The sequence below is a fragment of the Lynx rufus genome, unplaced genomic scaffold (assembly GCF_022079265.1).
Source record: "Lynx rufus isolate CCGP_SWC_20201006 ecotype Redwood Valley unplaced genomic scaffold, mLynRuf1.p SCAF_29, whole genome shotgun sequence".
Taxonomy (NCBI): Eukaryota; Metazoa; Chordata; class Mammalia; order Carnivora; family Felidae; genus Lynx; species Lynx rufus.
Window position 1 is genome coordinate 8,285,434 of NW_025814844.1, and position 13,825 is coordinate 8,299,258.

Consider the following 13,825-nt stretch of genomic DNA (forward strand, 5'->3'; position numbering starts at 1 on the left):
CCAAAGGGTATGGTATTTTTTTCCATGTGATGAAATGTTCTAAGGTTGACTGCATTGATGATTTCACATATCTGTGAATATACTAAAAACTATTGAATTTTACACTGTAAATAAAAAACTGTATGATATGAGGATTGTATCTCAATACAGTTGTTTATTTGTTACACAAACTATGCTAAAGCAAAAATTCTTTGAAATGCAATGAAGATTAAAGACTAATCTTGAAGACTAAATATTCTTTTATTATCCAATCACTAGAGAAATCGTTCTCTATTTTTTAGACATACTAGATACTGGAATGCCCTAATTCTAGTTCACACGGGACTAAAAGGTTGACTTTTATCTTTTGTGAGAACCATTTTAGACTTAAGTACTTCACAGAGTATTAAATAATCTTCCAGATAGACCTATTTCAAGAACTTAAACCAGAAGCACATATTTCAACAAAATGGAAAGACCACAATACTCTGTTATGAACACCATTTCCATAATGTTTATGGTCACAAGACTGATATTTTGTGAGAATATTTTGGTTATAAATTACAAGCTACTTTGTGTTATGCTTTGAGGAATAAAAACCTGGGCAGTAACAACATTTGCGCCCTTAGTTTCTTGCCATTACCTCTCGTTCTATGGTCTTCCTCCTCAGCAGCTTTCTGACACTTGGGAGCTGCTTCTTTAACAGCATCGTAGCTTCGTTCATTCTTCTGACTTGCATGATTAGGAAAGATGGAACCTGGAGAAGAAACACTACTTGAATCGAAAGGAAAGTGTTTGGATTAAAACTCCCCGGCAGACTCCATCTTCAGTTATGGTAACTCCTTCTGGCCACTCAGTATCCTGGAAACAGACTGGCATTTGTCTTTACATTTTAGAGAAAATGAGAAGCACTCCTGTCTAAGAGGGGAAACATATTCAGGAACAGTCATGAAAGTATTTACAAAGATGCCACAGGCAGCCTGGGATGATCTTCTCATATTTCCTCCTGTGACTAAGGGTATCGCTCGCTTGTGGAGTCTTTACATTTCCTGGGTGCTGGTGGACTTCCAAAGAAAACATCACAGACATCACACCGTTACTCACCTTCCACAGAATCTTTTGGTATTTAAGCATTAGGCGGATGATGTGGGCTGCAGTGTTTGCTAACTGTAGTTCTTCATAATCAGAATGTTTGCTTCGACTGAAGAAAAGGTTTGGTGCCATTACAGTAGAAATGTTCCATACACTCATTCGGTTTTTTGATTCGTTGGCAATCACTTTATTGAAGAATGTCATGAGGGCCTAGCAAGAAACGGCAGTCACACTATTGTAGATTATCAAAAAGCACCACTAGGTGCTGTCATTCATTTCTATACCCGTTCATGGTGCCCTCTAGAAAACTGTCAGAACTACAGCATGGCTGTATAGCATGACTAAATGTGTAATGCTGTCCCCTTTATTACTTAAAAGTGCTAATGAGATATGTGAACTGTTCATTCAATTGTCTGCTTCATGAAAGTATTCCATTTTTATAGAGTTTATTATATTGGAGTCTCTATAAGTAAAAGTTTACATTGTTTTATTTTCTTTATCCAAAATGAGGTTGACAAATATTAAAGTTATGTAGTAAAACCGGGAAGAGGAAACACTGCAATTCAAATAAACTTGAAGTGAAGTTTTGTTATGAAGGAAGAAAAGGAATCCTTAAAAACACCTTAATTAAAATAAAAATTAATGTTTATTTATTTTTGAGAGGCAGTGAGAGAGAATGAGCAGGGGAGGGGCAGAGAGAGAGGGAGACACAGAATCTGAAGCAGGCTTCAGGCTCTGAGCTGTCAGCACAGAGCCCGATGTGGGGCTCAAACCCATGAACTGTGAGATCATGACCTGAGCCCAAGCGAAGTTGGATGCTTAACCGACTGAGCCACCCGGAACCCCTAAAAACACCTTAATTTAAAGCATTGTCATTGAAAACTACTTACTGTTTCCTTGGGAAAGGAAAACCCATTAAAAAAAAATGTGTATCTCATTAGTCAGTCCAAATGTAAACTCAATTGAAAAATTAAAAAATTTTACTTTCTGGGGGTCATTTTTTCATGCTTTTCAGTTTTCAAATCTTCAGCAGACCAAAGGGAAATGCTTACATGAAGTTGTTCTTGGCATTTAAAAAGAGAGAGAGAGGGAGAGAGAGCGAGGGGGAGATTTGAGAAAGCTTAAAGTTTGGCTAAGCCACCAAAGTACAGATACTTATCAGAACCGTCTGAAATTCACCAAGAGGGCTGAAATCTTTAAAAAAGAAAGAAAAGAGAATAAAAGATATTCTTTAGTTTTTCAAGTTTGAATCTGCTGTAGTATTCTTAATGAGAAAATGGGTAGCACATACTAGTAATTAATAGTTAACATTAATTTGAGGGTTTATTGTGAGCCAAGCATTATTCTTAATACTTCATATATATCACTGACTTTGTCATCATTACAAACCCTGTGAAGTGGGTACTATTATTAATTCTGTTTGACAGGTGAGGAAGCTAATGAAAAAATTAAAGTAGCTTCACCCAGTGTGAATTAAGTAAGTGGCAAAGCCAGGATTTGACCTGAGGAAATCTAATTCTTGAGTCAGAGCTCTTGACCTCTACCACACCAGCTTCAATCCTAGATCTAGTCACACTGTAGAGTGGGAAAAAATTTGTGTGTGTGTGTGTGTGTGTGTGTGTGTGTGTGTGTGTGTAACCTCTTCACCAGTCCCATGATGTTTTTGAGGATCTTGTTAGAAAAGTATCGAATTACTTATTTCTGAACAAAATATCTAATAGCAGATGCATCCTTTTTTCCCTTTATATATAAAAGAACATTGTTGAACACAAACCCCAAAAACAAGCTAATAAATTTCCAGCTTTTGAAAAATTATTGAATTACATTAGACACAGACATTCTTATGTCATATCCAATTCCCATCCTTGGGCTGAGGATATGATATAATTGACATACATTATAATTGACCTAGATATTTTTATTAGGTAGGAGGAAAGGTCCTCACCAAATTGAAATGTCTGATAAGAGGCAGCAGAAAGAATCACCTTTGTTTTCAAGCGTTATGTTTACTGGCCTCAAAATTACGGGCTCTTTCCAGCTCATCTTAACTCAATTTCATTTCAAAGATTCCAAACACCTGTTGTACTTATAACAAATTTCCCACTGCATACAGAATCATTACAAAATAACAAGAGGACCTTTTGATTTTTGCCAACATACAGCAAAGAAATAAATCTGAAATAAAGCAAAGAATATTCGGGAGAATAATGGAGTATGATTCGATTACATGTTCTATTATATATTAATGGAGACATTATTTTTCTGAGTCTAATTTTCCTAATCTGTAAAATGAGGAGACCCTATCGGGTGATTTCCAAAATTCCAAGATCTTAGGATTCTTTAATTAAATTATTTTTGTAAACTTTAAGACCCAAACATTTTACAAATTTCATTTAAATCAGTGATTTCAAATTTCCTCCATGAGTACACTCCTTGGATCTTTTGCCACTAGACTGGAGTGAGCAGCTTATAAAGTTTTATATTCTGCAGCTTACATAATGGTCTCATTTACTTCCAACATTACGTGCTTCTCCTCCTGCTAACCCTAGCCTGGTGCCGGGCACTAGACAGATACTCAGTACCTCTTAATGGGTTGAATGAATAGAACTGAAATGTTCAAAGAAGATTCCAGGATTTACATTCTTTCCTGCCTTCCTCAGGAGAACACCAGTGGGAACGCGCAAAGACAATTATAGGTTGGCAGTGTGCTGAGCTGGCTTAGTCAGTTGTCATCTTGGGTTCCATTTTTCCATTTGAACCATTTTCTCTAAGAAGGGCCAATCACAGACCATGAGGTTGATACCACATACCTGAGCTGTGTCCCTGTTGGCATCAGGCAGTGCCATGACCATGAGGTGTAAAGCTTGAAACTGTACTTTGATGGGAGGCCCTCCTAACAAGAAAACAGAAATAACCACACATTTTGAACAACACTGAAGCATTCTGACAGCATTTCTTCCTAACATCTGGTGGCACAGGAGGGCTCCTGACAGCTTTCAGTGGTAAAGACTCAGGTTTTGTGCCCAACAATGTAAATTTGTTAACGTAGACAAGAGCCTCAGTCTATCAACTCCTTTTTCACATCCCATGATGCCACTGTAGAGACAGGTGGCCAGTGAGAGCCTCAAAATAATTCTAGATTTGTATAACATTTCCCTTTTCAAAGTACTTCCAGTGGCCCTGCTTTACTTGTATGCTATAAACAGAAGGTTTTTTTTTTTTTTTAATTTTTTTTTCAACGTTTTTTATTTATTTTTGGGACAGAGAGAGACAGAGCATGAACGGGGGAGGGGCAGAGAGAGAGGGAGACACAGAATCGGAAACAGGCTCCAGGCTCTGAGCCATCAGCCCAGAGCCCGACGCGGGGCTCGAACTCATGGACCGTGAGATCGTGACCTGGCTGATGTCGGACGCTTAACTGACTGCGCCACCCAGGCGCCCCATAAACAGAAGGTTTAAAAGCTCAAGTCAACAGAAAGTAAATCTTGTTTCCACATGATGAGGCAGCAAAGTATAATTATTAGGAGCACAGATTCTAGAACCAGGTTCAAATCCTGCATCTACTACTTAGTTACTGAATGACCTTGGGCAGGCTATTTAAGCCCTCATTGCTACTATTTTACCATCTGTAAAATGGGAGTAGTCATACCTACCTCACTTGGTTGTTACAAAGACTAAATGAGTGAGTATGTATAGCGTTTGCATCAATGCCTGTACATAGTTACCTCTGTATGTGTCCGTTCTTTTTATTATGATTAATGACACTTATTCTAGATCTACAGTTGGATCTCCAGAGATTCTTGAGTATTTTATTCCTGGATAATGACAGAAGATGGCGCCAGAGGGCTGGCATTCATACTTGAGTATTCTCAAAGCTGGCTTTTTTCCCCATTTTAGGGAAAGAATTTTAGGGATTCCATCCACAACTGGATAATCCACAACCAGCTGTGCTGAAAATGTAGAGCATATCAGAGCATTCTAGGCTTTTCTTTGTCTCTCTGTATTCTCTTCACAATGGTCTCTTGGTGGGGAGTTCCTGAAGGGAAGCATTATGTTCTAGCATCCCTGGAGAGTTTTCAAGTTGAAGGAAAATCTATTTATATTCAGTGGATAAAAGGTAGTCAACTGCCTGTAAAGCTACTTAGCTTTACAGCAGTGGAAACACTCTTGTGACAAGCTACTGGGTTACAGGAGATGGTGCACATCCTAGTTAGCAGTAGATGACTAATGTATATAATCATGTAACAGACAAACAGTTGGGAACATTATTATAGGGCTGTATCATTCTCTTGGCATAATCCCCATGTGGATTTTTGGAAATTTATGTAAAACTTGTAAACAAGAATGACACAGGTTCAGGATATTTTTGAAAATGGCCAATGTACACTGATGTGAGTTTACCTGATTAATAGGAACTATCAGGAGCATATCTCAGTATAAAGCACTGAGGGACACATAAGGCATTATTTTAATGCATAAACTGCAGGCTAATCTTCTCATGCAACCAAAAGTGTTCTTTGGCTGGCTGGGGGAGCAACAAATGTAGCTGCAGGTTCTGTATTTCTACTAATTTCAGAGCAATTATGAAAATACTTTTAAGACTAAAACTCTGTAAACTGGCAAATAATCTATTTTCATTTTATTTAGGTAACTTGCCCCTACACCATTCGTGGTTAACCGTTTTGTAGTTAATTCATTTACTGCACCCTGGTTAGGATTATTTTCCCAGGAAGTTATTAAACTTTTCATAAAAGCATCTAACACTTGATGGATGAACTATTAGTGTTTTAATTTTGTGGACAATTTTGGGGCTGAGTTTGGGAAGAGAAAGCAATTACACTCAACGATTACATTCTCCAAACCCCATTTTAGAGAATAAAGAATGGCAGCTTAAACACACGTATCCAGAATTTCTTCCTTCAGAAAATCTCGTTATAACTAGAACTTACACTAAGGTAGCAAAAAGGCCATTTTCCCTGCTGGTAGGAGTCCAGAACTCTGGGCTTCCTGTGGGGTCGGCTGCTATCAAATCAATCACTGCAACATAGTATTTTTCACTTTCAAAGTCATACAAAGAAACGTGGACTCCTCTGTGAACCTTTTCAGGATATTTTCCAGATTTTCTCCCTTCAATGAGGTGTACTGGCTGCGGTCAGATGGGGAACAATGATGCTACAGAAACTAGTGTATTTGTATACCTTTCTTAATAGGATTCTCTGACCAGATCTGGCATAATTTTATAATACCAAGAAGCCACAAACACAATAAAATCCTCTGTGGCACCACTTTGTTTTAACGAAATTATTTAGTATATACATGACAGATTAAAGTAAAGATAATACTTCTGCAGCCCATTTTCCAGGAGAGCAAACTATGCAAAAAATCCTATTTTGGGGGGGCTTATAAACTGAAGGGAGGAACTCTTGCTTCTGTATGGCTGAGTAAGCTCCTTCCTGACCAATCCTCCTGAAGGGAACTATAAACGCTGGACAAAATACAAAAAACAACTCCCTAAGGCAGTGGAGAATTAATAAAAGCAGGCAGATTCAGAAGACTGGACACCTGGAATTAGAGAATGGCACAGGGAGAGTTTCCCACTTCTCTAGCTTTTAGTCTGAGGTCAGGCTATAGTCAGTATTGCATGAGGTAGCTAAAGCTCCAAAAGAAAATTCCAGTCTTTCTGTCCTCAACAGCTAAAAGACAGGATTCAAGATGCCTACAACCACTGGGAAATTATGGGCAAAGGCCCTGATTCTGGCATAAAGTCCTGGCTGACCTAAACCAAGAATGTATGGAGTAGCACAGGTAAGGATTAAATAACTAGACTGATGGTTGAGCTGCTTCCAAAAGACCACTGGCAATTTGAGTTCAATTTGGGTCGAAATAAATGGTTGGCTTAAATACAAACAAACAAATGACAAAAACCATAACAGAACTCCAAACCTCACTCTTTGGGGAAATTATGGAACACAGAGCCTCCAAAACACAATATTTACACTGTTCAGGATACAGTTTAAATTTACTTGACATGCAAGAGTGGTGCATTCTCAAGGGAAAAGACAATCAACAGAGACCAACCTTGAGATGACCCACATCTGTGGGGATTAGCAGACAAGGATTCCGAAGCATCTATCATAACTATGTTCAGTGATGTGAAGGAAAGTATTCTGATAATGAATGAAAAGATAGGCCATCTCAGCAAATAAATAGAAAATACTTAGGGGCGCCTGGGTGGCTCAATCGGTTGAGTGTCTGACTTCGGCTCAGGTCATGATCTCACAGTTCGTGGGTTCAAGCCCTGAGTTGGGCTCTGTGCTGACAGCTCAGAGCCTGGAGCCTGCTTTGGATTCTGTGTTTCCTTCTCTCTCTGCCCCTCCTTTACTCACTATCTGTATCTCTCTCCTTCAAAAATAAACATTAAAAAAAAAAAGAAAATACTTAAAAAGGAGGCAAGAATATGACAAAAGAGGCAAAAATATCCAATGAGGAAAAGATAATCTCTTCAACAAATGGTGCTGGGATAACTGGACAGTCACATAAAAAGAATGAAACTAGACCCCTGCCTTATACTATACACAAAAATGAACTCAAAATGGATTAAAGACCTAAATGTGAGACCTGAATCCATAAAAATTCTAGAAGAAAGCACAGGCAGTAATCTCTTAACATCAGCCATAGAAACACTTTTCTAGATATATCTCCACAGGCAAGGGAAAAAGAGCAATATTAAACTATTGGGACCACACCAAAATAAAATACTTCTGCATAGTGAAGAAAATCATCAACAAAACAAAAAGGCAACCAACTGAGTGGGAGAAGATATTTACAAATGGTATATATGATAAGGGGTTAGTATTCAAAATATATAAAGAACTTATATAACCCAACCCCCCAAAACCCCAAATAATCTGATTTAAAAAATGGGCAGAGGACCTGAACAGACATAAAAATGGCCAACAGACACGTGAAAAGATGCTCAACATCAGTAATCATCAGGGAAATGGAAGATCAAAACCACAATGCGATATCACCCTACACCTGTCAGAATGACTAAAATAAAAAACACAAGAAATTACAAGTGTTAGCAAGGATGTGGAGGAAAATGGACCCTCGTGCACTATTGATGGGAATGCAAACTGGTACAGGCACTGTGGAAAACAGCATGAAGGGTCCTAAAAAAATTGAAAAGGTAAATACCATATGATCCAATAATTCCAGTATTCAACTAATAAAAATAAAAACACTAATTCGAAAAGATATATGCACCCTATGTTTATTGCAGCATTATTTACAACAGCCAAGACAGGGAAGCAACCCCAGCATCCACTGATGGATGAATGGATAAAGAAGATGTGGTGTGAAAAATAAAATAAAATAAAATAAAAAAAACACATCTGTGATGTGTGCATGTATGTGTATATACACATTCGATGTATACCATGTGTGTATGTATTATACATACAATGGAATATTATTCAGCCATAAAAAAAACAAAATCTTGCCATTTGCAACAACATGGATGGATCTACAGGATATAATACTAAGTGAAATAAGTCAGAGAAAAAAAGGGTCACATAATTTTACTCATGTGCAATTTAAGAAACTAAACAAATGAACACAGAAAGAGAGACAAACAAAAAACCAGACTCTTAAATATAGAAAATAGGGGCGCCTGGGTGGCGCAGTCGGTTAAGCGTCTGACTTCAGCCAGGTCACGATCTCGCGGTCCATGAGTTCGAGCCCCGCGTCAGGCTCTGGGCTGATGGCTCAGAGCCTGGAGCCTGTTTCCGATTCTGTGTCTCCCTCTCTCTCTGCCCCTCCCCCGTTCATGCTCTGTCTCTCTCTGTCCCAAAAATAAATAAACGTTGAAAAAAAAAATTAAAAAAAAATATATATATATAGAAAATAAACTGGTGGTTGCCAGAGGGGGGTGGGCAGGGAAGGGATGAAAAATATAAAGGGGATTAAGAGTACACTTATCATGATGAGTGCTGAAAAATGTATGGAATTATTGAATAATTACACTGTATACCTGAAACTAATATAACACTGTGTATTAACTATAATTCAATTTAAAAAAAGCACCAACTAGAAACTCTACAACTGACAAAACACAGTATCTGAAACACAAAAAGAATGAAGCTCTTTGAGAGTTTCTCTCATAAAACAAAACACTACCTCATACGAAGAAAAGAGATACTGGTCACAGATGGCATGTGAATTAAAGCTTAAGAAAAAAACCTGCCTTGCCTATCATATTCTCTTCTATGAAGACCCAAAGGATTATATTATGAATCTGGTTTAGTTAAAATTTTTACAGACTTAGAACCTATTAATATTTAGGACAAGTTTTGCCATAAAAATTAGAACCTGGCCATTATTTTCTTTCTGGTGGTTTTAAGGATTTTATACTTCTGGTAAACCTGCAGAAAGCTGTAAACTGGCAGATATAGATATCATTTGTTAGGCTCACACAGTGTTTTCACATTTGAATCTGTGGCTGATATTTTCAAATTAACAGTTTCCCCATTAAAGTGTGGATTTTGGCTCTCACTCCCGCATGGTAACCATTATCTGGAGTTGAGCAGTGGCCAACCTCTTTATATGGGGTGTGTCCTTTCTGTTTGTCCCTGGTGTTTTCTGTCCATGTGGAATTGCCATTTATTTAAGGTTTGTACACAGTTAGGCTTGTGACCCCCGAGTTCCTCAGGTTAGCAGGCAAAGCCCCCATCATGTAGCCCCATTCTACTTTCCTAAATTTCTCTTTTGTCACATCTCTATAATAGTCAACCCTGAGGCTGAAACCATGCCAAATTATTCCCTCACTGCCAAATACAACACACACTTTCCAGTTTCCATGCTTTTATCCAAGTTCCTCACTTAAGGCCTAATCTAGGGGACTGTAATTTTCAAAAACACTATAGTGATATTGTAATTTTCAGAGACAAAACATCTTCTGTGTAGCCTATGTTGTGTGTTACACATCATCAAACCCAGGACTTCAGATTTAAAGAAAGGAGAGACCTTCTATATTTGGAAGGACTATTACACATGAGGCACAATTCTAGATGTCTTCATTCAATAACCATATCAACCCTGACAAGCAATTATTATACGTAATTTGTAGGTACAGCAATGAAGCTGAGAAAGGTTGATTACATGGCTAACAGATGGCTGAGCACGAATTCAAATCTCAAGAGCCTGACTTTCAACATCTTCTCTTTTAACAATTACAAACCCTCTAACTTTTATCTACCAAACTTAATATATAAATATGAAAAGAGATGATTGTCTACCATCGAACTCAATACTTCACTAAGCACTTCCAGGAAATAGCAAATCTGTACATTTACGACCACATGTGATTATGCATTTTTCTTCTGCTCTGTGGCACTTTATTGACCTGATATGTCAGTCCATTCACACTTAACTTCTTCTACCTACTTTCCATTAGAGTGATGAAGGCAGGTATATATTCCACGGGGAAGAGAGAGGTGGGTAGTTCTCTGAAAAATGCTTTCAACATTACTGCAGCTTCTCTATGGCACATTCTGTCCCATTTAAATTTATCAGAATTAAACTTGGCATCCAGTTCTTCACGGTATTGCTGAAAATCAAGAAAAACAGTCAACATTCAAGGCGTTTTTTTTTTTTTTTTTACCACCTGACCCCCTTTTTCCCTTATAAAAACTGTCATTACATAAATTATTTTTGTAAACAGATTGAAAAGCCAACATCTCCAAAGCCTTACTTTTTCAACATAATTAATGAACTGAAATAGCTATTTCTGAATGAATTCTTCTAAAACCTTTTAAGAATAATGTTAATATGGGGCGCCCGGGTGGCTCAGTCGGTTAAGCACCCAACTTTGGCTCAGGTCATGATCTCGTGGTTTGTGGTTTTGAGCCCTGCGTCAGGCTCTGTGCTAACAGCTCAGAGCCTGAAGTCTGCTTTGAATTCTGTGTGTGTGTGTCTCTCTCTTCCCTTCCTCCACTTGCTCGCTCTCTCTCTCCTAGAAATAAATAAACATTTAAAAAAAAGAAAAGAATAAGGTTAATCTTGGGACCCTTGGGTGGCTCAGTCGATGAAGCATCTGGCTCTTGATTTCAGCTCAGGTCATGATCTCATGGTTTGTGAGACAGAACCCCATGTCGGGCTCTGTGCTGACAGTATAGGGCCTGCTTGGGATTCTCTCTCTCCCTCTCTCTCTGTCCCTCCCCCATGCACACATGTGTGCACGTACAGTCTCTCACTCTCTCTCTCTCTCAAGTTTTTTGTTTCTGTGGTTTTGGCAGAATATCACCTATCCCCACAGGATAAATGCACTGATTTGACAAAGCCTTCACTACCCTTTTTTTTGTCATAATCTCTTCTTTCTGCCATCCTTGTCATCTACTTCTAAATTAGAACAAGAATGTATGCCTCTCAACTAGTTCTCATGCAGAACAAAAAATATCCCAATAAAGGAACTCTGACCTCACTGCAACATGCAAATCAATGACATCATCCTGGAGCAGTTACAGTGAAGTTTTAAGCCATGTCTTCCACATGTTTGCATGCTTGCCCAATCCTTCATAAGGTTTGGAACACTGTGTAAGTACTTTAAAAAAATTACTAAGCCTCCCTAAGTTTTAGTTGGGTTATACATTTTTCTTATGATTCATTTGATTATCAGTGCCACCATTCTCCACGATTCTTTTTCAAAGCCCAACTCATATCCTACTAACCCCCTTGAACTACATACAGAGTTTGCCTATTAATACTAGGTAGTTGTGGTCAGTTCCCCAACTGACACTACTCCAAAGAGAGAATTTTGAAAACCCTCAGTTTCTTTGAGGCCTCTGCTTTATTTACTGAGTGCTTTGAGTCACACACAGTCAGAGTCAGTCTGCGCATCCGACCTTTCCCAACCAAGTTGCTGCTCATTAACCAGCCCAGACACTAATGCTCTCATCGTTCCCCAAGCCTGCAACACTGGGGACACTCTGGCAGGACACATTCCTTACAGAGACAGACATGATTCCAAGCCACCCTCTAGCCCTTACTAATGACAGCAAGAGGAGATTTTTTTTCTTGTCCTTGAGAAGCTCTCAATCTAATAGGAATAATAGAGCAAATAAAGCAATGTTTTGCTGATAAATACACTCTGTAAAGCACTGAAGCATACATATAAAGGCTTTCCTAGAATAAAAGAAGTAGAGAATAGACTGGGCTCTGGTAAGAGGAGGATGCATGAGATCCATTCTCTGCCTTTGGGCATCTTGTGGTCCAGTGAATGGGACTGTCTTGTGAGTTCACGATGTAACTCAGAGCACATACTAGATGCACTGCAACCATGAAAGAGGAGAATCTAACTCTTCTCAGGCCAGCTCTCGAGTCTGAGGAGCTTGTCAGGGGAAGAAGAAACAGAAGGATACTCCAAGACAGCAGAAAGCGCTCTAGTCGTGGTTCACATGCAAGGAGACCCACTGTGTTTGGGGAACTCCAATTAGTTCAGTGTTGCTGAAGCATCACGGGCAAGGAGGAGAGAGAGAGAGTTGAGGCTGGGGGGCAATCCAGAGCCGACCCTCAGGGGACTGAACTTTATTCCATGGGCCATGAGGCAACAAGGAACATGTCCGAGCAAGAGAACAACAAGGTGAGATTTATCTTTTCTGACAACCAGATGGGAAAGTGATTTGGAGGAGAATAGAGCTTGGTGCTGACTGGGGGGAATGGACTAGAAGCAAGGAGATTAACTACTGGGCCATGGCACCATTTCTGGAAAATGGAGGACTAACCTGGATAAGCAGCCAGAAGACAGAAAGAAGAGGTGGCACTGAAGAAATGCCTGAGAGAGAAAATTCTCAAGAATCAGTGATGGGTTATTCAGAGGAGACTTAACAGTCCAAGATGACTCTGATTGCGAGCCTGCGTCATGGGTAGATGGAGGTGGTGTTAACAAGAAGGCCAGGGAAAGCAGCAAATGACTTACATCCATTGCCTGGTGCCACTGCCACACAAAGCAAAGGGGAAACAGATTTCAAGGAGACAGGAAGCACCAGCGTGAACAGAATAATTCAAATTCATCTCCCACGTCCCTCTGCTGTAGGAAGCTGTCTGAAACGTAACGTGACTACCATTCTAACCTGTCAGCTGTTCCCTGCGGCTTAAGAGGCAACATGGCTCCAGAACCAAGAACAGGCTCTATGACCAGACTCTTTAGGTTTTCCTCCCAGTTCTACAACTGACTAATTCTAAGGCCTGTGCCCCACATTTCTGTGTAATAGGGATATTGAAATGACTTCACAGATTAAATCAGATCATACAACGTAAAGCTCAGGGGAGAGGGCCTGCCACACAGTAAGCACTCAATAAATGCTGGCTGTTCATAACTCCCCCCTCCTGTTGGTCTGTAATAACCTTTAGTATTATTACTATGGGAAGCCCATGCATATGCAGTTATTTGGGTCAACTATGAGGTAAGTCTTCATCTTGTCTGGATGGCTAGTATAAAACAAAACTGAGAGAAAGAATGTCCTCTCTTCCTTCTGACTAAAGCAAACTGAGGGACATAGGGGCAGAGCTAACATTTCCACGGCGGTCCTAAACATGAAGCCATATAAACCAGGCGTTGGATTTAGTTTGCCAAAGACAGGAAGCATTTAAAGTTTAAAGAAGTCATGTTTTCTGTCCAGTGTTAATGAGAAAACTAGGCAAGGGTCAGATGCCACGTCCTTAAATCTGCTCTGAGCAAATATACAACCTGCTTCCA

The 13,825-nt window shown here is 39.2% G+C and overlaps 1 protein-coding gene across 6 annotated transcripts in view; it reads right to left on the reverse strand.

Annotated features, from left to right (window-relative positions):
• The window catches only part of ARHGAP28 (Rho GTPase activating protein 28), a 197,163-nt gene that overhangs the window by 25,284 nt on the left and 158,054 nt on the right, over nucleotides 1-13,825 (reverse strand). For all 6 annotated transcript variants that reach the window (XM_047090292.1, XM_047090294.1, XM_047090293.1 and 3 more), the window contains 4 exons: nucleotides 10,516-10,678; nucleotides 3,882-3,964; nucleotides 1,084-1,281; nucleotides 623-736 (listed from right to left, as the gene is read on the reverse strand). In XM_047090292.1, the coding sequence (XP_046946248.1) occupies nucleotides 623-736; nucleotides 1,084-1,281; nucleotides 3,882-3,964; nucleotides 10,516-10,678 (558 nt within the window). The remainder of the gene's footprint in view (nucleotides 1-622; nucleotides 737-1,083; nucleotides 1,282-3,881; nucleotides 3,965-10,515; nucleotides 10,679-13,825) is intronic.